The following is a 27,056-nucleotide window of genomic DNA, read 5'->3' as shown; positions in this document are numbered from 1 at the left end:
TATTGGCCAGGCTTAGTCACATGGCCACACTTAGCATCCAAGGGAAGCCAAGCGATGCCATCCCTACCGAATGGCTGTGCATCCTGTTAAAGCTCAGGGGTGGAGGGTTGTCATAGTCCATTTGGGCTGCTGTAACAAAACACCATAGAATGGGTAACTCAAAAACCACAGAAATTTGTTAAGTCCAAGATCAAGGTGCCAGCATGGTCACGTTCTGGTGAGGGCCCTCTTCCTCGTTCATAGCTGGAATCTTCTTGCTGTGTCCTCACGTGGTGGACAGAGTGAGGGAGCTCTATGGGGTCTCTCTCTCTCTCTCTTTTTTTTTTTTTTTTTTTTGCGGTACGCGGGCCTCTCACTGTTGTGGCCTCTCCCATTGCGGAGCACAGGCTCCGGACGCGCAGGCTCAGCGGCCATGGCTCACGGGCCCAGCCACTCCGCGGCACGTGGCATCTTCCCGGACCGGGGCACGAACCCGTGTCCCCTGCATCGGCAGGCGGACTCTCAACCACTGCGCCACCAGGGAAGCCCTATGGGGTCTCTTTTATAAGGGCACTAATCCCATTCATGAGGGCTTCTCTCTCATGACCGTATCACCTCCCAAAGGCCCCACCTCCTAATACCATCACCTTTGAGGGTTGAGATTTCAACCTATGAAATTTGGGGAGATACATTGAGGCCGTAGCAGGGGTTTTCATTCTCAAAGGAAAAGGGGAATGGATTCTGGGGACAGTCAGCAGTTTCAGCCTTTCTGCTCCAGCCTCTTATCAGAGGAGGGTTCCGCTGGGCCCTCCCTCTGACCCCCCCTCCCACCTTCCCGCCAGGTGGACATCATGCAGATGTGCATCATAGAGCTGAAGGAAAGGCTGGGCCAGCCTCTCTTCCACCTAGAGCACTACATCGAGGGCAAGTACATCAAGTACAACTCCAACTCAGGCTTCGTCCGCGATGACAACATGCGCCTGACACCGCAGGTGAGGCCCCTGCAGACGCCCGTGCCCCGTCTCAGCAGACCTCGGGTCCCTCCGAATTAGGCAGGGCTCCTTCCTTTGTCTTTGCCTCTGTACAACTCCTCCCTGCAGATAAAGGCCCCCGACATGGGCAGAGGTGGGGTGTTGAAACCTCTCAGAGCAGTGCCTTCCGGTGTTTGTGCAGCCCACAGCCTGGTCTCTTGTGGTCACCTTTTCTTTCATGTCACCCCACAGGCCTTCAGCCACTTCACTTTTGAGCGTTCCGGCCACCAGCTGATTGTGGTGGACGTCCAGGGTGTGGGTGACCTCTACACCGACCCACAGATCCACACCGAGAGGGGCACTGACTTTGGAGATGGCAACCTAGGTAGGCAGGGAAAGCCAGCGTGTCCACGGAGACCACACTCCCCACAAAATCTCCGGGCTCTTTGTTCACCCAAGAAAGCAGGCCGAGGTGATATATGGGGCGCCCCAAGATTGTGGAGGTGGGAGCCTGGGGCCTCTGGCTCCTGCCAGTTTAGCATGTTTTACACCTGCCCCTGCCGCATTTAGGGCGCTCAGTACCGTCCTGCCCCCACCCCAAAGCAGAGCAGTGCTCCAGAACCCCTGCTCTGTTGTGTCCGCAGGTGTCCGCGGGATGGCTCTCTTCTTCCACTCTCATGCCTGCAACCGGATTTGCAAGAGCATGGGCCTCGCTCCTTTCGACCTCTCCCCAAGAGAGAGGGACGCGGTGACTCAGAACATCAAGCTACTGGTGGGTACCCAGCGTGCACCTGCTCGGACTGGCAGGGCCCGTCTGCTGCCAGGACCCGCAAACTGTGTTTTCTGTGTGCTGGTGGCTCAGGCCTTGCAATGCTTAATTCAGGAGTACTGGGGCCGGAAGACTCTTAGTCCTGTCTGTGTCCCTCGTCCCTCTTGAACCAATGCACGCAGCCCTCCTGCATATCCCCACTAATAGGGGAACTGGGGTCTGCTTGATACAGGCCCGTTTTTGCCCAGAGTGAGGGGCCAGGTAGGCACAGATAGTAAGTGGGGTGTGTGGGATGTGGCTCGTGTGATGTGTTGGCAAACGGCTGGACTAGACTTGGACCTGGCTCACTGAGTACCTCGCCGTGTCCAGGATGTGCCCCCATCACCACGCCCACTGCATGGACCAGATATAAGACAATATTGTCAAAGAGCAGCTTGGGATTCTGGAATGTATCCCCCAGCTCAGGGCTGTAAAGCGTGGGCAGCGCTTCTGGGAATGCTGGCCCTCTGAGCTCCTGTTCCGGATGCCCCTTCTTAGAGGCCTTTGGGTTAAGCCCCCACTGATTCGTTTTAGGTTTTCTGCCAGTCCCTTAATAGGCACAGGTGGGTGCTGTGGCTGAAAGGGCCTCAGGTTTTGAGGGAACAATAGGCAACAGGAAGAGCCCCACTTTCCCAGAGGGTGCCTGTGTGACGTGCGTGTCCCTGTTAATTCTCCAGCAATCAGCGCAGACCATCTTGAGGGGGACAGAGGAAAAGTGCGGGAGCCCCCGGGTGAGGACCCTCTCGGGGAGCCGGCCCCCCCTGCTCCTTCGCCTCTCAGAGAACTCTGGAGATGAGAACATGAGTGACATAACCTTTGACTCTCTCCCTTCCTCGCCATCTTCTGCCACGCCGCACAGCCAGAAACTGGACCACCTTCGTGAGTGATGGTTTGGCCCCTGGGCATTGTGATTGGAGGGGACGAGCACAGGTAAAACAGGGCTAAACTGGCTTTCACTTATGTTAGAAAATCAGACATGCCAACCAAAAAGATTGAGGGCCCAGATGGTTTTACGGGTGAGTTCTTTTTAATAAACTTTTAAGATGCAGTCATCCACATGCTGTAAAAAGTCTTTGTTGTAGAAAACAAGGTAACATTTTTCAGAGTGGTTTATGAAATTAGCGAAAACTTTTATACCAAAATTTGACAAAACACCAAAAAAGAAAACCATATCCCAACCTCAGGTATAAATATACAAGGCAGGGCTTCCCTGGGGTTGTCGTGGTTGGGAGTCTGCCTGCCAATGCAGGGGACACGGGTTCGAGCCCTGGCCTGGGAAGATCCCACATGCTGTGGAGCAGCCAAGCCCGTGCGCCACAACTACTGAGCCTGCACTCTAGAGCCCGCGAGCCACAACTACTGAGCCTGCGCTCTAGAACCCGCGAGCCCGCGCACAGCAACGAGGACCCAATGCAGCCAAAAATAAATTTAAAATTTAAAAATAAATAAATAAATAGATATACAAGGCAAAAATTCTAAATAAAGTATTAACAAATAAAAACTAGTATATTAGAGAATTCCCCGGCGATCCAGTGGTTAGGCCTCCTCACTTCCACTGTAGGGGGCGTGGGTTCAATCCCTGATCGGGGGGAGAAAAAAAGACTAGTACCTTAAAAGAATAGTCTGTCACAGCCAAATAGGGTTTTTGCAGGAACCTGAAAGTTGTTCAGTGTTCAGAAACCAATTAACATCATATGAACAGGTCAAAGGAGAAAAATGGGCATCATTATTTCCGAAGTTGAAGTGACAGAGTTTGCTCGTGATATGGACGCGGGGTCTGCAGGAAAGAGGGGAGGCAAGGCTGACTCCACGGTTTTGATCTGAAGAACTGGCAGGATGATGGGGCCATTTATTCAGCTGGAGGAGGCCCCAGGGAAGCAGGAGAGGAGGATTTTAATGTCAGATATTAAAGAAGCCTGTAAATCACCACTGAAAGGCCTGGGGAATAGTCTGAAGCAAGAGTTGACAAACCTTTTCTTAAAAGGCCAGAGAGTAATAAATATTTTAGACTTTGTAGGCCATGTGGTCTCTGCACTTGCGGCATAAACACAGCCACTGACGATACTTAAAACAAATAGACGCGGCTGTGTTCCAGTAAAACTCTACGGACACTGAATTTTAAATTTCATATAATTTTCACATATCACAAAATATTATTCTCCTTTTGACTTTTTTCAACCATTTAAAAATGTAAAAAGCATTCTTAACCATATGAGAATAGGAGACAAGCCAGATTTGGCTAGTGGCAGCTTAGGACAGGAGATAAAGACTGGGATGGTCGGTTTTTAAGCCATCTAAGGCTTCTCCCATTTGTAGCTACTCATTGGGCCCCAAATATACAAATGGCTTTCCTTCCTTCACAACTGCACCTCACTGAGGTTTGACCATAGGTCAAGCACATGGTGCTTATCAATACATGACACAATTGTATTTACATTATGACAACCCCAAGGAGGCACACCTGTTAAGCTGCTCGCTCAGGACCCCACAGCTGGCGAGTAGAGACTCTGGGTAAGTTCTCGAGGAAGAATTGTGTCCCCCCAGGTGCTGACAACATACATTCTTCACCCATTTTTGTACTTTATAAATTTAAAATAAAAAAGGCTTGGTGGCGGCTGTAGGCTGTAGGTGGGTCTTGCGAACTGTTGCAGCGATGGAGCTGGTGCCTTCCTCCATTTTCTCCCTGCTCAGATTGGCCTGTGTTCAGCGACCTCGATAACTTGGCACCCCGAGACCACGACCCTCTGGACAACCACCGGGTGAGTAGAGGGGGTGGAGGACCAGGGCGGGGAGGAGGGGCCTCCCTCCCCCGGGAACTGAGGTTGAGACCTCAGACTCAGAGGTGGGTAACGCTGGTCTGCTCCGGACACTGGCAGCAGGATACAGGCGCACAGCGGGGAGGGAATCCCAGCCTCCTACCCAGGGCAGCATTTTGCCTGGGAAGAGCTGGGTCTATTCCAGTTCCTGGAGGTGGTTAAAGCAGAGAGAATCTGAGTCAGCAATAATGCAACCTTCTGGTACATGCTGGGCTTGGCCCTGGGTTGGGTTTGGCCGCACAACGTGTGGCCGAGCTATCTTGGGGGACAGGGGGCTACGCTGGGTCTCCGATGTGTAACTTATAGCAGAGGTAGCTGTGATGCTCACAGCTTGGAGAAGCAGAACAGGTTTCCTGCAGCCTCTGTGTGACTAGCAGTAAGAAGCTGTAGATGACATCTTTGCATTCAGACAAACATAGATTATGGTGTCAAATTAAAAATTCATTAGAACGTTTTAAACAGACTTCACAGACACGTCACACTCGCACAGGCCACAGCGTCTTAAGCGGCACTGTCAGCTCCAAAGGTTCAACTTGGCTCCTGACGGCTTTGCAGAGTTATTGAGTGGGAACAAAAAATAGGAGTAGCTGACACATATGGAATCATCACTGCGGGCAGACACTGCTTTAAGAGCTTGGTAGATAATTCTCATCTAATCCTCACAACAACTTATGAGATAAGTAGATAATAGTTTCCATTCCTTTTAGAATAGGTTTTATGTTTTACTTTAGAGCTAGGATGAATTTTAGAATTTCAGCGTAGGTTGAAAAGGAGAAGATTCAGAAAATTACAAGGTGAAAAGTCTCCCTCCCACCTGTCCCCTCAGCTTAGACAGTGCCCTCATTATCCCTGATTTAGAGATGGGGAAACTGAGGCACAGAAAGGTAAGCCACTTGCTCATGGTCACTCAGTGATGGAGCCAGCGTTCAAACCCAGGCCATCTGGCCTCGAACCCACCCTCTGTGCTGCTGCGCTTTGCTTCTGTTCTCCACCATTTCTCAGATGAGGACACTGAGGTTTGGAGGGGTTAGCTGCCTTGCCCAGGGTCTGACCTGGGGACTGCAGAGCTGGGGTTTCAGTGAGGCTCTCTGTTGCCCGGCTTGGGAGTGGTTCCCAAGGGTGGGACGCGGGGCCCAAGGTCATGCAGAGGGTGGGTGCGAGGAGGGGGCTGCTCGGAGCTTTTAGGTACAGCCTGTGATCCAGTTTCAAAAAAAGCCTTTCACTCAGCACACTGAACACTTCAGTTTGGTTGTCTGTAAATTATACCTCAATTTAAAAAATTGAAATAGTTAAAAAAAAAAAGAACAGCTGTTTGGCTCACACAGAACAAAGACCTGGGGGAGGGCAGTAGGAAGCCTGTGGTGCTTCTCGAAACCAGGGCAGGGGCCTTTTTAGAATAACGCATCTCCTTTGGGTGGAGTGGATCCTGGCCAGACCAGAGGCCAAGGATTCCATTGTGTATGTTCCATGGCGCCCATCTGTCTAGGAGACTGATCCAGGTTTTACATTTATGGTAGTGATACCAAGCTTCTTTTAAAAATATATTGACTTAAAGGCTTCCCTGGTGGTGCAGTGGTTGAGAGTCCGCCTGCCGATGCAGGGGACGCGGGTTCGTGCCCCGGTCCGGGAAGATCCCACATGCCGCGGAGCGGCTGGGCCCGTGAGCCATGGCCGCTGAGCCTGCGCGTCCGGAGCCTGTGCTCCGCAACAGGAGAGGCCACAACAGTGAGAGGCCCGCGTACAGCAAAAAAAAAAAAAATATATATATATATATATTGACTTAAGTAAAATAAAATGGTTTATTTAAAGAAAAATAATAAAAGAGAAGTATGAATTCATGAGAAGAGTTTTATCTGGAGGAGGAAGAGAATGGGATGCGGAGGGGACTCATAAGAGGTCTAAATTTTAACAGCAATGTTTTAATTCCTTTTAGAAATAAAAGATCTAAAGTAACTAAGGCCTAGTGTTAAGAGTTGACAAAACTTGGCAACAGGTGCACAGGAGTTCATTTTAGGATTCTCTGTTCTTATTTGTGTGTTTGAAATGTTTCTCAGTGGAATGAAGGAGGAAAAAAATAGAAGTTTTAGCTGAACAGTGATGCAGGTGACATGCGGATATGGCCAGAGCTCAACGTTGGTAGACAAATGACTGAAGTTTTAGAGATTCTAAATTATACCAGGTTCCTTTTCACAACAGAACTCAGATCTAGAAGAATAAAACATATGCCCAGGTGATGTGTGCGGTTTTGGCAGAGGGCTTAGTTGTAGTAAATAATTGTTCCCAGTGCTGCATTTTTTTTTAAACATCTTTATTGGAGTCTAATTGCTTTACAATGGTGTTAGTTTCTGCTTTATAACAAAGTGAATCAGCTATACATACATATACATATGTCCCCATATCTCCTCCCTCTTGCGTCTCCCTGCCTCCCACCCTCCCTATCCCACTCCTCTAGGTGGTCACAAAGCACCGAGCTGATCTCCCTATGCCATGTGGCTGCTTCCCACTAGCTATCGGTTTTTCATTTGGTAGTGTATATATGTCCATGCCATTCTCTCACTTTGTCCCAGCATACCCTTCCCCCTCCCCGTGTCCTCAAGTCCATTCTCTAGTAGGTCTGCGTCTCCAGTGCTGCATTTTTATCCATGGGTCATATCCTTTAAGCCAGGCTTTGTTTTTCTGCCTGTGAAATGGGTGAGTCACTCTTAACAATGGCACTTACTACGATCCACACTCTGAGTGTGACATCTCATTGCATCCTCACAGCCGCTTGATGTAGGTAGCTATAATGAATCCCCATAGCTAGGGAAACCAAAGCTCAGAGAGGCTGAGCAGCTATCCAGAGTCATAGCTGGTGAGTTACAAAGCTCGGATTTGAGCCTAGGCAGTCTGGCTCCAGAGCCAACATTCTTCGCCACTATTTTTTTACCGCTCCCTTGTCACCCAACCAGCAAGGGTAGGAGGAAGAGAATGTTGTGGGATGATGGGACAAAGGAGAGCAAGCAAATGGCTGGGATTCCAGATATCACCACCACCAGGTACTCAGAGGACCACTGAGACCCTAGGGCCATCTTTTCTCCACAGGACTCTGAGAACAGTGGAGACAGCGGATACCCCAGTGAGAAACGGAGTGAGCTGGACGACCCAGAGCCCAGAGAACATGTAAGGAACCCCAAGGAAATGAGAACAGAGTCCCCTGTTGCCTAGTTGTCCAGGAGGATAGAGAGCTGGGGCGGAGGGGGGAATGTGAATGGGTGGTAAGAGCATAAAGTAAATTAATAAATAAATCATTTCAGATAAAGATAAATGCAGGGCAGAAGATAAAACAGGGTAATGTGGAGTAGTAAGTTTAGTAAGGGGACAAGCATGGGGGATTAGACACAAGGTTGAATATGGCGGACACATCTTACAGTGAAGCTGGACCTCTGGTTGCTAAGCAGAGAGGATGCTGGGCAGTGGGCCAGAATGGTGCTGGTAGGTGGGAGGGCCCAGCTCAAAGGCACGGGATTCCAGCAGTCCCTCGGGAAGACTCCAGAGGATGAAAGATGCCTTACGGTATCTTTTCAGCAGCATCCTGGTGAGGGTGGTCTTAGGCAGTATCAGCCATTTAGAGGTTTTGCCAAGTGCCAAAATGGAGCATGCGCATTACAGGCAGTCTTGCCGGGAGCCTCTGGTCTCGGCTTTGTTACTGCGAATATATATAGACAGGCGATGGGGGCTTTGGCTAAGCGAAGCACTTGGCTCAGTTTTCTTGGTTCCTGTCTGCTGGGATCCTGTGCCTTTGAGTCGGTTCCGTCTGTGCACATGGTGAGAGCGAGAGGGAGGCTGCGGCTGCCCCAGCACATCAGTCCTGCCTGTTACCCAGCATCCTCTCAGCTTGGCAGACGGAGGTGCCAGCTTCCTGAGGCGCCGAGCCAGTTCCCTGAGGAGGATCCCCTGGGAGGGCTGGACCAGTTCCCCAGGAGGAGGTTCTTGGGAGGAAGGCTGCTCTTTGGATCACTCTAATCTATGTCTCCATCAGGGCCACTCAAACGGTAACCGGAGGTATGAGTCGGACGAAGACAGCCTGGGCAGCTACGGACGGGTAATGTGCCCCCAGGAATCCTCGTCGTGGCTGCGTGCTTGCCTTTTTCAGACTCTGCTTCTGTTTCTTCCCCCTCACGTCATGTCACTTCTGCCTGCCCAGGTGCTCCACATGTCTCCTAAAGGACGATTTTGCAAAGGAGCCAATCCCCTCGGCAAACACTTTTTGAGCTCCTGGGTGTGATGCTGCGGGATCAGCGGGGAGAATTAGAGAAGATCAGGACGGCCTGTCCTGGAGGCTTCAGCTCACAACGCCTTCCAGTATACATTAATTTACGTCTAGGGAGTTCCCTGGTGGCCTAGTGGTTAGAATTCCGGGCTTTCATTGCCGTGGCCCGGGTTCAATCCCTGGTTGGGGAAGTGTGCACAAGCTGCGTGGTGCAGCCGCCCAAATTTAATTCTTGCAGCCACCCACTGAGACAGGCTAATGTTATTCATCCTGTTTTGATGAATGAGAAAAAGGGAGTCTTAAGCGACTCTCCCCAGGTTACCCGGCTAATACTTGGAAGAAGTATCTCAGGTGATTATCATCAGGCCGGTGTGGGAAAGACCACCCTCCTAAATGCTCTTCTCTAGCTGACTCGGAACCACATTTTGAACCTCTCACCCTCCAGCCTTTGCTAAGGCGAGTCTCTCTCCTGCCTGCAAGGTCCTTTCTCCCCTGTGGTCATACCTCCTCAGGCCTGTCTGCTCTCCCAGGCTGGACCCCAGTGGCACCTTCTCCAGGAGCCTTCCCTGATCCCCGGGGCAGGCTTGACTCTTACTGCTTCCAGAACACAGATTATTTATCACGCAGTATTTCCTTACCACAAGGTATTTCTCAGTCGGGTCAAGGCCACAGCGTGGTGCGGAGGCAGGGTCGTTCGATCCCAGCACCACTGACATTCTGGGCTGGGTCATTCTTTTTTGTGGAGGATGCCCTGTGCACGGTAGGCTGTTTAGTATGCATACACACAGACACACACACACAGCAGCCTGGCTCTGTCCTGCGAGAACTTTGGACAGGGGTGTTTTTAGCTGGGAGACGTGGTGTGTTTTCTAAGCCCATCTCCTGAAGCACCCTGTGGATGCACAGGGGAAGCACAGTGGATTTGCTGCCAGGTCTGAAGTGAGGCTCTTCTGGTGCCTTGTGTGGGGAGCTGGCAGAGGAGCAGCTCAGGGTCGAAACTCCCCGACCTAAGTCAGGTGGATAAGTGAGGAGACACCTCTTTGAACTGCTGCCGTGCAGTGTGCTAGCCTTTGTGTCCTGTTGCTACCTGTTGCTTGTGTCCCTCAGTGCCCACAAGCTGGCATAATTCAAGTGACTGGAAATGGAGCCGGGTTTGTCCAGGAAAACTTGACACCGCACAGGTCTGCGCCCCTTAACTCGCCAGGCCGACTTTCACAGCTGGGAGGGTGCGTCCATCCCCAGCCCCTCGCTTCTCTGGCCTGTAAATGCCCGGTCCTCCCTTCAGGTCTCTGTGGAGAAGTGGAATCTCCTCAACTCCTCCCGTCTCCACCTGTCGAGGCCTTCAGCCGTGGCCCTGGAAGTGCAGAGGCTCAACGCTCTGGACCTTGAGAAGAGAATCGGGAAGTCCATTTTGGGGAAGGTATGGTGATGCCCTCTCTGCATTAACCCGGCGCCTCCCCCAAGAATCGCTTCCTCCCCCAGGCTGGCTGGGAGGCCCTCGGCTGCGGCCGCGGCCTCCAGGCAGCCAGGCCCACCTGCCATCTGTGTGGCAGGTCCATCTGGCCATGGTGCGCTACCATGAGGGCGGGCGCTTCTGCGAGAAGGACGAGGAGTGGGACCGGGCGTCGGCGATCTTCCACCTGGAGCAGGCGGCCGACCTCGGCGAGCTGGAGGCCATCGCGGGCCTGGGACTCATGTACTCGCAGCTGCCCCACCACATCCTGGCGGACGTCTCTCTGAAGGTGAGGGGGGCGGGGGCTCAGGCAAGCCATCACCCTTCGCTCCCTGGGTTTACGCCTCAGAAATTTCCCGAGCATCAGTTTGGGACCAGGCACTTCCAAGTTAGTTGACGCTGATAGAATTGGTCTCCGGCCTTGGGGACTGAGTGGAAGGTGACAGTCACATTCCCAGGCAATTGCGACGTGGTGCGGTGGGAGAAGCAGAAGAGGCTACTGCAGATAAATGAGGAAGGGCCGTAGCTAGGGTTTCTTGATTGGCAGTTGCAGCTCTGTCCCTAGTGGCTAGAACAGACCTGGCACACACTAGATAATCTGCATTCGTTTGTGGAACGAATGAATGAAGTGATCCCTAAGGTAGACCTGCGGGCCCAGTGGAGTCAGCCAGGCAGAGTGTGGGAGGGGGAGTGTGGGCAGAGGGGACAGCGCGGGCCCAAGCCCTGGGGAGACAGGAGGCGATCAGTGCGGCTGGAGTGTGGAGCGTGAAGACAAGGTGCAGGAGATGAGGCTGGAGAGGGGCCCGGGCAGGATGGGTGTGATGGGAATCCGTGAGGGTGTCTGCTCCCTCATCACTCCCCTGGTCCATGCGCACAGCGGACGGGACCTGACGTGGCCTAGGGAGTGTGATCCTTTCCTTAGAGAAGTTGAGAGGCCCCTGGTGTGCACGTGCTCCCAGCATAAATGTCTCCAGCTCTCTGTCACGTGGGCCAGGCTTGCAGCCAGATGAGGCTGGGCTTGGTGTGGGCACAGGGCACCAGCCCTGCTCTGTGAGCCTCACCATGGCCCAGCAGGTTGGGGGGGTCTCAGACTGGAAGAAGGTGTGGGAAGGCACCCAAAAGTCCTTGATTTATTTAACTTTTAAAATAGTTAATACATTCATGTGACTAAAAGTTTTTTTAATGTGAAAAGGTTTACAGTGAAAAATCTCCCTCCCACCTTTTCCTCCACCTTCTCATTCTCCAGCTAACAGGTAACCATCATTATTAGTTTCTCACATGTAATTCCAAGAGGGTATTCATTTCCTAGGGCTGCCATAACTAAGAACCACAAACTGGGGGGCTTAAAACGACAGAAATTCATTCTCACGGTTCTAGAGGCTAGAAGTCCAAAATCAGTGTGTTGACAGGCCATGATCTTCTAGCTTCTAGCGACTGGAGGCAATCTTGGGTGTTCCTTGATCTGCAGGTACATCACTCCAATCTCTGCTTCCATCTTCACATGGCCTTTTTTCTGCGTGTGTGTCTCTATGCCTCTGTGTCTCTTTTCTTACGAAGACACCAGTCCTATGGAGTTTAGGGCTCACCCTACTCCAGTCTGCCCTCATCTTAACTAGTTACGTCAGTCTGTTTGGAAAGACCCTATTTCTGCAGTGTCCTGCAGACTTTTTCCCTCAGTGCTGTAGAGACAGCTTCCTCATTCTTTCTGACAGCTGAGTAACATTCCATTGTACAGGTACTTTATTTAACCTGTGCCCCGTTGATGGACACTTGGGTTGGTGCCATTCTTAGGATATCTCAAAAATTGCTGCAGTGACCAGACTTGGACTTATTAAGTTGAACCGTTTTTGTAGGTCATGAGGGTAGAATATTGGCAGTTTCATATGGTTCAGTCAAATACATCCTTTGGCGTGCGGTCAGGGATAACTTACAGCCATTTTTATTTCCTGTTTTAGGTGGTGAAGGGCAGGCTTGGTTGGGGGAGGGGATTTTGACAGGCAGATGATCTGTTCCTCTTTCTCTCGTCTCCGTGCTCCCTGAGGAGTGGACTGAATATAGCTCATTTAGCCAGTGGTGTGCTGATAAATGCTTAACAACTGGCTCTTGCAGGTGGGGAGGGAATGTTTGCACATATATGTATGTACGTTTATTATACATCTACTTGTAAGTTTATTATACATTTACTGATATAAGGAATGTGGAGCATACAGTTTACAAATCATAAAACTATTGTGAATTCTATATAGTCGATAGATCCTCACAGAATTCCTTTGCTAATTTTTGTGGAACTCATGTCTGTAGCCCAGCTTTGGTTGCAGCTGAGGGAGGCGTGAAGTTCTGACATTAGATGCTGGTTGATACTTTCACTTACTTTAGTGAGTAAGATGAAAGTGAAATAAGCAAGTCCTTTGTCAGAGTTGGAACTTCATTTATTTGCTGCTGATACGAGCAGCTCCTTTGCTGAATCAGACGATCGTTTTAAATACTGAAGAATGTTTCTCCAGTTTCTTGTGCTAGTCACAATGTAATGGCTACAGACACGGCACACTTTCAAATTAGTCTGCATTATTAATATTTTTTGCCATCTCGTGGTATAACTGCTTCTACCATGGCCAATGTGCAAGCGCTAAGATGACATCGCCGAGCACGGAGTTGGAGGGAATGCACCACAGCATACCATTTCCACATAGCATTTCCATCATGAAGATTCCACAGACTGGTGGTTCTCCACCAGTCATTTTGCCTCCCCCTTCTCCAGGGGACACTTGGCAGTGTCTGGAGACATCTTTGGTTGTCACAGCTCTGGGAGCGCAACTGGCATCTAGTGGGTAGAGGGCAGGCATGCTGCCAAACATCTACAATGCACAGGACAGTCCCTGCAACACAGAATTATGTCATCTAAAATGCCAGTAGTGCCAGGGTTGAGAAACCCTGCAATAGATATAAATAACCTCAAGAGGACAGACAACAGTAAAACACAGTAAAATAGTTAGGAGGTGATGAGCTTTGGGTATTTGTTACCTTTCATTTAATTGTAAGTTTACGTAATTTAATTTCTAATAATGGCTGTGTTTTACGACTGGCTTGCTTTCACATCGGTTCTCACAAGCCTGCAGAGCCGGCTCCAGCGTACCCACTGCGTTTGGCCTGTTCTCCCAGCATCTGGCACAGAGAGGACACTCAGAAGGGTTTGAGGCCTGAATAAAGGAATGCCGGGGTCCAGGATGAGTGGCTAGGGGCCAGGACTGGGGAGACCACTCTCGCTGAGACTCCCTGGTGACGCTCCCTGTGATCTCAGACTGTTTACACCAGCTGCACCCGAGCACCTTTGTAAAGGGATGTAGAAGCTATTTCGGTTTTCTCATCTGCAGGTGTCCCAAAGGCCTTTCCCTCCAGGACAGAATCTGGCAGCAAAGAAAACCATGGCCACATGCCCTGAAAGGCTGCTGGCCCATCTCCCGCTTTCCCCAAAGCCCCCATTCTTAGGACCTTTTCCTGTTGTCTTGCTAAGACATTCGTTTATCCAGCACATGCTTTTTGAGTATCTCCTACACTCTGGGCACCGTCCTAGGTTCTTATTCACAACAGCAAACTTTTCAGGCAGATAAGGTTGTAATACAGATACTAATTACCAAATGAAAATATTTCCAACAGAAGTAAAAATAACTGACCTTTATTGAGCACTGCCTGTGCCAAGCATTGTTTTTAAGTGCTGGGGGGAGATTGTGACAGGGAGTGAGATCAGGAGGGACTGGATACGGGCTTCCCTGGTGGCGCAGGGGTTAAGAGTCTGCCTGCCAGTGCAGGGGACACGGGTTCGAGCCCTGGTCCGGCAAGATCCCACATGCCGTGGAGCAGCTAAGCCCCTGTGCCACAACTACTGAGCCTGCGCTCTAGAGCCCGCGAGCCGCAACTGCTAAGCCCGTGCACCACAACTACTGAAGCCCACGTGCCTGGAGCCCATGCTCCGCAACGAGAGAAGCCACCACAATGAGAAGCCCACGCACCGCAAGGAGGACCCAACACAGCCAAAACTAAAAACAAATACATTGAAGAAAAAAGAGTGGATAGGCCTCTTGTTATTAGGACGCTGATTCCAGCTGCAAGAGAGGCTGGGAAATGTAGTTTTTAGCTGGTCAGCCATGTGCCAGCAAAAATCTGGCAGAGGAGAATGCATATGGCAGACAACTGGTAGCCCCAGCCACACTTCTTGAACCCTGAAGGTTGAGAAGGGCCTCATAGGCTGACAGGAGGGCTTTGGATTTGTCTCCGAGTGAGATAGGAAGTCTTAGAGCAGCTTTGGTAGAGTGACATGACCTGACCTGGGCTTAAAGCATCTCTCTGGATGGATGTCGGGGAAGCAGGATGGAAGCAGGTGGGAATGCAGAGTACTGCAGCCACTGTGGGAAACAGCTCCTCAAAAGGCCGAACCTAGAGTTATACGTGACCCAGCAATTCTACTCCTAGGTATATATATCCCCCCAAAAGAAAAACATACATCCACACAAAAACTATGCACACAGGTGTTCATAGCAGCATTATTCATAACAGCCAAACAGTGGCAACAGCCCAGATACCCGTCACCTGATGACTGACGAACAGATAAACAAATTGTGAGACATTCACACAGTGGAATGTTATTTGGCCATAAAAGAGAAACACTGATAGAAGCTGTATGAACGAACCTTGAAAACTATCCCAGGGCTTCCCTGGTGGCACAGTGGTTAAGAATCCGCCTGCCAATGCAGGGGACACGGGTTCGAGCCCTTGTCTGGGAAGATTCTCACACGCTGCGGAGCAACTAAGCCTGTGCGCCACAACTACTGAGTCCACGTGCCACAACTACTGAAGCCTGTGCGCCTAGAGCCCGTGCTCTGCAACAAGAGAAGCCACTGCAATGAGAAGCCCACAAACCGCAACAAGGAGTAGCCCCCGCTTGCTGCAACTAGAGGAAGCCCGCACGCAGCAGTGAAGACCCAGTGCAGCCAAAAATAAATAAATTTATTTTAAAAAAGTTTACGCCAAGTGAAAAAAGCCAGTCACACTAAACCACATGTTTTTTGTTTTGTTTTGTTTTTTGGCTGAGCCAGGCAGCATGTGACATCCTAGTTCCCTGACCAGGGATCAGACCCGCGCCCCTTGCAAGGGAAGCGCAGATTCTTAACCCCTGGACCGCCAGGGAAGTCCATAGACCCCTTGTTATATGATTACATTTATATAAAATGTCCAGAATAGGGAAATCTCTAGAAACAGAATGTAGAGTAGTGGTTGCCTAGGGCTGGGTGGGATGGAACCATTGGGAGGTAATGGTTAGGCGGTGTGGTGTTTTGAATCGTTCTTGGCTTGATGAAAATATTCTGAAATGGATTATGGTGCTGGTTCCACAATCTGTGATTATACTAAGAACTACTGAGTTGTGCACTTCAGATGAGTGAGTTGTATGTTATGTGAATTATATCTCAATAAAGGTGCTAAAAAATGTAAAAAGAATTGGAAGCAGGGAGCCCCTGCTGGAGGCGAGAGATGATGTGGTCTCTGGAGGAATCAGAGCAGATAGAGGAGAGTGAGCGGGAGTGAGCTAAGCTTCCATTTCTCCCTGCCTGATGGGAACCCCCAGGAGCTCTTTGCAGCAGGGGAAGCCCCGTTCTCTTTCTCACGATGTGCAATTCTACAGCAGCCCCAGCCTGGAGCTCTCAAAACAATTCAAGAAACAGGGAAAAGATTGATGAGTGAGATTCTGGCAGCCCCTCCCATGTAAGCCTCATTTCCTTTTCTCTCCCCGTCTTTGGTTTGTGTTAACAGGAGACAGAAGAGAATAAAACCAAAGGATTTAATTACTTACTGAAGGCAGCTGAAGCTGGCGACAGACAGTCCATGATCTTGGTGGCACGAGCCTTTGACACTGGCCAGAACCTCAGCCCAGACAGGTACTGTGGCCATGGCTCAGGTGACACTGGTGGGAACCTGGGCTGCAGGTGGGAGCTTCCCCTCCGGTGTTAGGACAGACCTGGGTTCCAGATGTGGCTCCCCTGAGTACCAGCCCAGTGACCATGGGCAAGTAGTTTTACCTCCTTGGCCTCAGTTTCTTCACTGTGTAAAATGGAAACGATTATAGAACCTGCATCCTAGGGTGGTTGTGTCTCATTGTATGAGGGTTAAATGAGATGCTGCCTCTAATCCTCACTGTGCCTGGCACATAAAGTGAGAGATAAATGGCATCTTAGCCATTTTATGTAAAGATTTGCCTGAGAAAGAGTTTGAAAGGATATGTAGCATCAGGTCCAGAGCGGTGGTCCTTAGATGTTAGAATTAGGGGTGATTTTAATTGATTCTTCCTACTTTTGTTTTTATTCTTACTATTTTTCACTTCTGAGAAGGAGGGGAGGGAAGGAAGCAAGCTCCAGGGGAGTTCAAGCCTGGTGTGAGTTTTCCAGAGCGGTTTTAAGACTCCTGATGGCTACAGCCCTGCAGGTGTCAACAGCTTTTCGGTTATCCCTCTGGCAGGGGTGCCAGGACTGGACTCTGCAGTGGGAAGAGAGGAGAATGGCAGCTTCATCTCGGCTCTTTGGCTTGGCCAGTGGGAGGTCCCAGAAGTTCAGGAGCAGAGGACGGTTGGGGGAGTTGAACTCTTAGTGGGACCCATTGCTCACCCTCTGTGGCTCCCAGTGGATCTCGGCTTCCCCCTGTTGTCCTCAGACGCAGGGAGCAGGGTGGGCACATTCATTGTCTAAACCTCCAGGATGGGGGCGGTTTGGCAGTTCCCTCCTCTGTGGGTCAAGTTTTCATGTCCCTCTCACTGGGTTTAGAAGGAAAGTCAGGGCTGTGGGTCTGTCATCTCGAGCTCTCAGGGTCTAAAACGTCCGGATACATGACATCCTGCCTGAATTACATGTCATGCAAACATTTGTCAGCTACCTACTGTGTTGTAACAGTAATGCTCCCCTATATTTGGATGCACTTTCATATCTGTGATTTTATTTCACCGAGAACTAGAATTGGGTCTCCTGCATCTCTTCAGACCCAGTGCTTAGTGCAGGGCCTGGCTCAGTAGTAGTTTGAATGAATGAACCAACACATCTCTTTGACACAGACAGGGCAGGCATTTGGGGGCTTATTTTATGGATGAGTAAACTGTAGTTCTGAGAAGTGAAGGGGCTTGTCCATAGTCAAGTAGCCAGTAAGTAGTGGAGCCACAACTTAGGTCTTTTCACCTCTCCTCCAGTGGACTGTACATTAGCCTGCTTCTTAGGGACTTAGAATTACTGGCATGGAGGGGAGGTAAACAAAACAGACACGACACAATTGTGTCCGATCAAATACCAACATCTGTGGTGCCCATTGAGTGCAGTGGGGAAGCACCACCGCATGGGTGTGGGGAGCTGGAGCTGGGCATTGAATATCTGTATCTGAGGCCCTTAAAAAAAATCTTTGCTGTATGTGTTTTCTCTTTATGTCCTCTGTCTACTTTCTCTTTTTAATTTGAGACAATAGGTTTTTTGGTTTTGATTTGTAAGAATTTTATATATATATATATATATATATATATATATTCCCCACCACCACCACCATGTGGCATGCAGGATCTTAGTTCCCCAACCAGGGATTGAACCCATGCCCCCCTGCAGTGGAAGCGTGGAGTCCTAACCACTGGACCACCAGGGAATTCCCTGTTAAAAATTTTAATATATTAACTGTTAACTCTGGTATATGAGTTGGCTTTTAAAAAATTTTCTGAGATGGCTACCAAAAAAAAAAAAAAAAAAAAGATAGTGTTAAATTTTTTAAAAAAAGAAAAAGGCTTCCCTGGTGGTCCTTTGGTTAAGACTCCGCGCTTCCACTGCAGGGAGCATGGGTTTGATCCTCGGTATGGGAAGTTCCGCATGCCGCAAGGTGTGGCCAAAAAAAGAGAGAACTGGCTATCATAGATTTGGGGTGCAGGGGATGGCACATGTGCCACACAATGACCATTGTTTATTGGGTCTGGGGACATGCTGGTTTTTAATACTTTGTAGTTAAATCTATCAAGATTTTCTTCTATAGCTTCTGCTATAGTCTTTTTCTTACTCTTCTTCCTCATTCCAACCAGCTCCAGCCTCTTCCATTCAGGGAGCATTAATTGAGGGTCAGCGATTTGCATTTTAAGGGGTTTTGACCCCCTTAGAAGTTACCATCTAATAGGACAAGGAAAAGTCATTGGAAATTGCAAGGCAGGATAGACATGCTAACCGCTGGGTGCAGAGCTGGGTAGGGGTGGGTGGGGAGAGAGTAGGCCCTTTCCCTCCTTTTACATTTAATGTGTTGGGGGGATTCTGCCTTGCCCTTCAAGACTGGGGAGGGTCAAAGCTGAAAGAAGTGAGATCATCTAGTTCAGTGGCTTCCAATCCACTGTTAAAACCCTGGGTTTTTGGGTGTGTCACCTGTAATTTTCAAATAACTTCCCTTTTTTATAAAATAAAATGGAGTCAGGGTTATCTCCTGACACCATCCTAGCCAGCCACTTCAACAGACATTTAGAGAGGCTGTGCTGTTTGCCAGGCCCTGGGAATGCAGCAGTGAATAGAACAGACAAGGTCCCTACCTTCTTGGGGCTTATGTTCTAGTCAGGGAAACCATAATAAGCAAGTAAGTAGGTAAACAGGAGATGAACAGATTGGGGTAATTATAAGAAATAGGGTGTTTGGGGACAGCATCTCTGAAGAAGTTGAGCTGAGGTTGGAGAGGTGAGGAGCCAGGTATGCGAAGAGTTGAAGGAAGGACGTTCTAAGCAGAGGGAGCAGCAGGTGCAAAAGCCAAGAAGCAGACAGGAGCTGGCGCGTTCGGGGAGGAGAACGTGACCCAACGAGCCTGGCGTGGGAGGAGGTTGACAGGAGCTAAGACTGGAGGGTAGAGCCAGGTCCATATATATATATATATATATATATATATATATAGCTGTTGCCCCTGGAACGTTTCATGAGGCCCATAGACCTTCTTCTCTGTGTCTCTCTTTGCTCGTTCCTGATGCACTCTAGTTACTCACATGTTTGGTAATATGCATTAGTACACCCCGAGGAAAAGAGCCCACTGCCCTGTTTGCTCTTTATTCTGTATTGTTCAGATTCAGCTGGAACTTGAATTCAGCATACGCCCTTGGTGGTTTGGCCATTCATGTGCTGCAGTAGGAGAAAGAGTTGAGGGTAGAGGGCAGAGCCAGAAGGGGGAAGTCAGCTATTTCGGGTAAACTCTGCATTTGCTGGAGTAGAGCCAGAGCTGGCCGGAAGAGGCAGAGCAGAAGATGGGGCTGAATGACTGCTGTGAGAAGGTTCTGGAGGCCTCGACAGAGAGTCCCCCACCCACCTTCTCTCCTGTGTGAGTCACAGGGCAAATTGGCTGGGATACCAGCCACTGCTAATGCAAAAATCACCCATACGGTGATTTTATTTTTATTTTTGCCTCACCGTGCGGCTTTCAGGACCTTAGTTCCACGACCAGAGACTGAACCCGGGCCACGGCAGTGAAAGCGCTGAGTCCTGATCACTGGACCACCAGGGAATTCCCATAGGGTGATTTCGTGCAAATGAGGAAAATGTTCCCCTTCTTCAGGATGCTCTACTTCCATCTGTTGGAAAATTGTTGTACTATCCCAATTTTTTTAGGGAAAACTGCTTGAGCACTATTGTAATAAATATGTAAATCTACAATGTAAATGACACCCTTTAGATGTGGTGGAATTGGGTCCTATGGGTCCTGAATCAGAGGTGGTGGCCCCATAGGGATTCCTGACTTACCCTTCCTGCTGATGGGCCTCCTCCTTCCTGCCTTGCTGCTATGGTAACTTCCCTCTTTTCCTCTGTGTCTCTTGGCAAGGTCCCAAAGCTGGCCAGAGGCTCTACTCTGGTACAACACTGCCCTGGAGACAACTGACTGTGATGAAGGTGGGGAGTATGATGGGATGCACGATGAGCCCCGGTACCTGCTGCTGGCCAGGGAGGCAGAGATGCTGTTCACAGGCGGCTGCGGGCTGGAGAAGAACCCGCAGAGATCAGGTAGGGCCTGGCAGACCTGCCCCTGGGGTGGGACAGTGCTAGACAGTGAGAGACGTAATTCCTGTCTCGCTGGGAGTTACAACAACATGCAAGACTGAATCTCTTCTTTCAATTCTGGTTGGGAGAAAGATTTGTACTGGCCCTGTATTTTTGCCAGGCTGGATACCCATATAACGCTGGCTTAGAAGGGGGCTTTATGCAGTTGGTATGCAGACGAACATTTTTATATTTTAATAGTCAAATATTAGGAGTTTGGGAGGTTTGTTTTTAATTCACAAATTGAGCTGACATTTTCATAACATAAAATTCAACATTTTAAAGTGTAAATTTCGGTGGGTTTTAGTATATTCACAGTATTATGCCATCATCCACACCACCTAATTCCAGAACATTTCCATCACGCCAGAACGAAACCTGGTACCCGTTAGCAGCGACTCCCTATTTCCCCCTCCCTCCATCCCTGGCAACCACTAACCTACTTTTCATCTTTATAGATTTACTTATTCTGGTCATTTCATATAAATGGGATCGTATAATAGGTGACATTTTGTGTCTTGGCTTCTTTCAAGGTTCATTCATGTTGTAGCATGTATCAGTACTTTATTCCTTTTTATTGCTGAATAATATTCCATTGTATAGATACTACATTTTGTTTATACAGTCATCAGTTGATTCACACTTTTATATATATATGAAATATATATGTGTGTATTTATTTTTTAATTTTTTTATTTTGGGCTGCATTGGGTCTTCGTTGCTGCATGCGGGCTTTCTCTAGTTACGATGAGCGGGGGCTACTCTTCCTTGCAGTGCGTGGGCTTCTCATTGCGGTGGCTTCTCTTGTTGCAGAGCACAGGCTCTAGGGACACGGGCTTCAGTAGTTGCAGCACGCGGGCTCAGTAGTTGTGGTGTGCAGGCTCTAGGGTGCGTGGACTTTAGTAGTTGTGGCGTGAAGGCTCAGTAGTTGTGGCTCACGGGCTCTAGAGTGCAGGCTCGGTAGTTGTGCATGGGCTTAGTTGCTCCACGGCATGTGGGATCTCCCTGGACCAGGGATCGAACCCATGTCCCCTGCATTGGCAGGTGGATTCTTAACCACTGCACCACCAGGGAAGTCCCTATATGTATTTTTTTAAATATCATGATAGACATACTGAGCTCCTGATTTCACAGGTATAGGATGAGGCTAAGTTTAAAAGTTATTTTTTAAGGTGGTGTAACAAAATCAAGCAAATAATACTGCAACTCTACAGTCCTTTATTTGAAACTTCTAAATCCAAAAAGCTCTGAAAACCAACTATTTTTATATGTTTTGCACAAATTCATTTGGTGGCAAAACCTCTCCAGAACTGACGTGAGGTTGTTCATAATTTTTATTTCTTATACTTTATCTTTTCTACTTTGATATATTCCCAATTTGCCCTGTAAAAGCCCTCAGCCTGATTCTCATTGGCTCAGTTGGAATCACCTACCCATCCCTAAACCAATCACTGTGCTTATTGAGATGGCTTACTCTGATTGGCTGTGCCTAAATGTGGACCACTCCCTGTGGCCTGGTGGGGAATGGGAAAGTGCTTTGATTGGCCAGGCTTGAATCACATGCCCACCCAGAGCCCCAACCAGGTTATGTGGAGGGAGAGGCAAGAAAGGGTAACTGAGGGGTGATCTTCTAGAGAGGGGGTCGGGGACACTGGGTGGCAAAAATAACAGGTGCTTCACCCCTTCACTTTCTTTCAGGCGACTTATACACCAAGGCAGCCGAGGCAGCAATGGAAGCCATGAAGGGCCGGCTGGCCAACCAGTACTACGAGAAAGCCGAGGAGGCCTGGGCACAGATGGAGGAATAGCTTGCTGGAAAAATCACTGCCAGCCAGTCGCAAGCTAAAGGGCTAGGAGTGGGGGAAAGAAAAAGACTTCTTTACTTATTTAGGGTTGTTTTGGGGCCGGAGGAGGCAAATATTTTTAGTGTGTTGTAAATCAACTTTTGTATTTTATTGTTGACTCTTGAAAATGTCTTTGCTACCAGTGGAGACACTGCAGCTGTCCCCTAGGGCAGCATTTTGGGGGAGGGGGATTGAAAAAGCAGCCTAATGAACCAACATATCTCTCTGAGGTTCTTCTTCTGTGTTTTGTTGTTGTTATTGTTGTTTTTTGTCATGAGATGTAAGAAAATGTATCTTTTCTCCCCTGGATGGAAAATACTAAGGCTTTGCTCATCAGCCTTTTCAGGCTGGGCTGAAATCTCAGGACCACAGAGCCTGTGTTTCCTGAGTAAGGATGCAATGGGGTACAGTAGAGCTGCACGTTAACTTTCCATGGGGCATGTAGTGTCGTGACTTAGTGCAAAGCCTTCTTAGAGCATTTGGAAGTGTGCTGGCGTTTTCTGGTGGATGTGAGACTGTACATCACCCAGGCCCCCTTCTGCCATGGGGGAAGACCGGCACACTGTTTTCTTTTTGGGGGGGAATCTTAGTTCCCCAATCAGGAATTGAACCCCGGCCCTCAGCAGTGAAAGTGCCATGTCCTAACCACTGGCCCGCCAGGGAATTCCCATGTTTTCTAATCTTTTAGTTTAATGTCCTTCCTGAAATGCAGCTTATTTTCTGGAATACAGCCAAATTCCATTCTGAAGCATGCTCTCTACAGTGGGCTTTACAAAACAGGTTTGATTTTTATATGCACACTTTTACTACCTCTAACTCCTCCATCAGCTACCGTGCACCTTTTTGGGTGCACCTCAGAGCTTTTACATGTAAGGACAGTGGCTTTGAAAGTTGGAGCCTGTCCTCCAAGCGGACATGTACCCTGCATTTCAGTGACAGCATCCACAATATACTGAAGTACCCTTTGTACCGTATTCCTCCGTATTTTCTTAGCACCTGGTGTTCTTATGAAGAATCCGCTCCCCAACCCCCGTCCTTGGCATTTTCTGCTTGAAGCTTTTGGTGATTTTCTTGTTTTTTGCAGCAGGATGCTTTCAGCAGCGGTCCCTTGAGATTTGTCTAAGCTGTTGGAGAATGAAAGGGCAAGAACTATAAACACTCATTAATTCCAGTGGTTTCCCCAGGGCCAGGCTATGGCTATCTGTATTTAATGAGCGTTCTCTTTAGAAGGAATTCAGATTTAACACCAGTTTGATTCCAGTTGGTGTTTCAAATAGCAAAGAAAACAGACTGCTTTGATCAACCCCAAGTGCTAAAGCAGCCTCTCTTCCTTTGTTTAAAAATGAAAACATAAAAAAAACAGAGCGTAACATAAAAACCATTCTTTTTTTTTTTTTTGGCCACACCACTCGGCTTGTGGGAACTTAGTTCCCCGACCAGGAATTGAATCCGTTTCCTCCTGCAGTGGAAGCTCAGGGTCCTAACCACTGGACCTCCAGGGAATTTCCATACGAACCATTCTTACCTGTTCATTAAGACAGGTGCTTTAGCATGTTAATGTTAAGTACTGTGAAGTCATGACCCTGTGCATGCATTAGGTTCCAAAGTTCAGAGTGTGCCCTAAAGGAAAAATCAAGCAGAGTCAAAATTACCCTTGAAAAATCCTGTAGAGCAGCTATAAATGACAGTATCCCTGTTTTTGTATTTGGACTCATCACAACCAGTTTCCTTTAGATGTTGGAACTGATCCCTTTTTCCGTTTCCACAGATCAAGTGGTTGGCTTGCCTTGTTTGTGTGTTTTAAACCAGTGCATATAGTTAATTTGCATTTTAGAAGCAACTTTATTTTGACTTATCTCTTCAAAGGTGTCAAGCCTCATAAAATTCATGCTTTTGTTAGTTCAACCAGACTTCTTGCTCTTTGAGATTTTATTATGCAAATCATTTATGTTCCCTGACTACCTGTCTCATTTCTTAGTTATATGTCTGTGCTTTCCTCTAACGCAGGGATCGGCAACTTTTTTGTAAAGGGCAAGATAGTAAATATTTTAGGCTTTGCGGGCCATATGGTCTCTGTTGCAACTACTTAGCCCTGCTGTTGTAGTGCAGAAACATCGGTGACCGATACCTAAACGAATGAGCATGGCTGGCGTTCCAATAAAACTTTATTGACAAAACAGCCTGCCTGGGCTATAGTTTGCCAACCCCTGCTCTAATCCTGACTTAAGAGCTACTATATTAAACCCTGAGGGCAAGAGTCATCTCAATTTTTATTTTGGTCTCCAGCGCTTAAAAACAGTGCCTTAGCACAGAGTAGGCACTCAGTAAATTCATGAACAATGGAGAACCAGCCCTAGTCACAGCACACACTCTTTGTGGCTCTGGTTCCTCCAACCGGTTAATGATTCCTTGTCTGGATTGGCTTGAACAGTCACCCCTGTAATTCATCCCACTCACATGGCCTTAATGTCAGGGCAGTCCCCTTCTGCAGGAGGCTGGGATAGCTAGGCAAATGCTTCTTTAAGGACCATTGAGAGCAAAATGATATGCAAAATACTGAGATCCTTCTGAGCCAGCAGAACTTACTCCACTTTAAAAAGCTAGCTCTGTGCCTTCTGAAGCTGGTTAGGGCATCTTCTTTTTCCACAAATGCTAGGCATGCCAAAAAAAAAAAAAGCAAAAAAACCCCAGGATATTCCAGCCCAACTGGGGAGCCATCAGAGACTCTTTTCAGGTGCAAGAAACAGGGGAAGGTCCAGGAGATTAGCAGAGTCGGGGATGTAATTTGCATCTTCAGTCACAGAGAATCCACGATTCTGAAAGGTAGACTCTTTCCAAGTACCCTGCTGGTTAGAGGCTAGGCTGGAGCTAGGATTTGAGAGCTGCTTTTATTTAGAGGATCCTGGGAATAAAATTTAAAGTTAAACTGGAGTGTAATGTCTCTTTCAGTTTTGCTGTAGGTTTAAAAAGAAAAAAAGCAGCCTTTGTAGATGTAAGTAGGAAAAAATCTGTTACCCCTGTGCACCTGGATATCCTTATCCCCTCCTCCTCACCTGAGGCCCTGTGGGAATTTATCATCAAATGCGACCTTGATGAACCAAGCCAGGTAAATTACTGTTGTTGCTGTTTTAGTGACTTCATTTCCTTTCGTCCGAGCACATTTGTCTGCAGTACTAGACATGTTTTACAAATCAAAAATGTTTACACGAGTATATGCAGCTTGTGTGGGGGAAAGGAGACAAAATATGCATATTCTCTGCATTTGTGCCTGTTATTCACTTTTCTAATCTCTGCAGTACCCCTTTAACCTAGACAAGGTGGACACTGCGTGGACCCAGAGAAGTGGCTTGCATTATAGATTTATTTTTGCATATATATTGAGTTCCATTTTGCCTTTCCAAATAAAGTGGTTTCTTTCTTTCTGGCCTCAAATTCAAATGTCTCCTGGTGGGCTTCCCTGGTGGCGCAGTGGTTGAGAGTCCGCCTGCCGATGCAGGGGACACGGGTTCGTGCCCCGGTCCGGGAAGATCCCACGTGCCGCGGCGCGGCTGGGCCCGTGAGCCATGGCCACTGAGTCTGCGCGTCCGGAGCCTGTGGTCCGCAACGGGAGAGGCCACAACAGTGAGAGGCCCGCGTACCGCAAAACAAAACAAATGTCTCCTGGTAACACATGAGTGAAGTAGCTGGGTGGAGGTGGGGTGAATTGGAGGGCTCAGCCCCACCTGAAAGAGGCAGCCCAGATTCAGCTCCGAATGGTTGTCCCCATGGGGAGTGTAGGCCCAGTGTTGCCCCATTTTCCAATTTTTCAAGCTGCTGAAAATTGGATTTTTTTATGCAAGGTTTCTTGATTTTTAACATTTCTAATAAATTCTTATAAAAAAACTTCTAGATTTGGCACATACGTTTTCTGTTTGCTTTAAATAAAGGATGTGTACCTCTCGTTTTTCTTGGTTTTTCTCATCTATAAAACAATAATCTTTACCATTACATAGTTGTCATCAGTTTCAAAGAAAATGCGTGTTGAAGATGCTTTGTAATCTAAAACTTAAGAAAATCTTCGTTACTGGTGTGAGAATTTCCTTAAAAATTTTAAGGATTTTTAGAAATTTGAACAATATACCATAACTACATGGTATATTGAACACATATTTAGGTCCATTTGCTCCGAAGTCTCCACTAAAATGACAGGAAAGAGATTTTCTTAATGGCATAAGCCCATGAGGGTGAAAAGGAAGAGTCATCAACAGTAACAAAATTTTGGATGCTGGAAAGCAGATAGACTGTGATTGAGTTAGCAGACCCAAGAAGGCTGGATCCTAGGTCAGCAGTAGGAAAATCTAAGAACCCAGTTTTCATCATTGAAGACCCCCCCCCGCCAAAGGCTGAAGACACCCCCCCCCGCCAAAGGCTGAAGAATTGGCACAAGGAACCTCTGGAAGGGGGAGTGAAATGGGGCTAAAAATGTAGGTTCAGTTGAAAGACAATTAAAGCATCAGACCTCTAGACCCACTCAGCTCCCCTGTGTAGCCAGCCAGCTGCCCTTCCATCACCCTGCAGAAGCCTAGGACACCAGGCACAGTAGAAAGTGAGGCTACTCTACTGAAAGGAGGGTTGGTGGAAGTTTCTGTATTGGCTGTAGAGTGTCCACCAGCCTTCTTTCCCCCTGTGCTCCCAGACACTGGCAGCTGACTTTGTCCCTCCTGGCAGAAGGTAGACAATTGAAGAAATTTCTTGGGAATCTGACTAGCCTAAGATAAAAGACTTAAGGTACTTCCCCCTAATGAAACAGGCTGGCCAGAGCACCTCACAAAAAAAGCCTCACCCACCAAGTCACACCCACACCTACAGAAATTCCCGGATAACATTAGAGCCCTG

At 48.4% G+C, this 27,056-nt stretch overlaps 1 protein-coding gene across 2 annotated transcripts in view; it reads left to right on the top strand.

The window, feature by feature from the left end:
* The window catches only part of EEF2K (eukaryotic elongation factor 2 kinase), a 60,547-nt gene extending 34,423 nt beyond the window's left edge, over positions 1 to 26,124 (top strand). For both annotated transcript variants that reach the window (XM_022588574.3, XM_089896041.1), the window contains 12 exons: positions 822 to 971; positions 1,203 to 1,335; positions 1,595 to 1,722; positions 2,436 to 2,637; positions 4,450 to 4,517; positions 7,656 to 7,733; positions 8,593 to 8,655; positions 10,109 to 10,243; positions 10,377 to 10,565; positions 16,079 to 16,203; positions 20,123 to 20,301; positions 22,036 to 26,124. In XM_022588574.3, the coding sequence (XP_022444282.1) occupies positions 822 to 971; positions 1,203 to 1,335; positions 1,595 to 1,722; positions 2,436 to 2,637; positions 4,450 to 4,517; positions 7,656 to 7,733; positions 8,593 to 8,655; positions 10,109 to 10,243; positions 10,377 to 10,565; positions 16,079 to 16,203; positions 20,123 to 20,301; positions 22,036 to 22,145 (1,560 nt within the window). In that variant the 3' untranslated portion in view covers positions 22,146 to 26,124. The remainder of the gene's footprint in view (positions 1 to 821; positions 972 to 1,202; positions 1,336 to 1,594; positions 1,723 to 2,435; positions 2,638 to 4,449; positions 4,518 to 7,655; positions 7,734 to 8,592; positions 8,656 to 10,108; positions 10,244 to 10,376; positions 10,566 to 16,078; positions 16,204 to 20,122; positions 20,302 to 22,035) is intronic.
* The last annotated feature ends 932 nt before the right edge of the window (positions 26,125 to 27,056 follow it).

The sequence above is a fragment of the Delphinapterus leucas genome, chromosome 15 (genome assembly GCF_059928025.1).
Source record: "Delphinapterus leucas isolate spDelLeu-1000000601 "Yukka" chromosome 15, BTC_Dleu_Yukka2, whole genome shotgun sequence".
Lineage (NCBI taxonomy): Eukaryota > Metazoa > Chordata > Mammalia > Artiodactyla > Monodontidae > Delphinapterus > Delphinapterus leucas.
The sequence above is the reverse complement of the archived record's forward strand: the minus strand, read 5'-3'. Positions and strand labels throughout refer to the sequence as shown.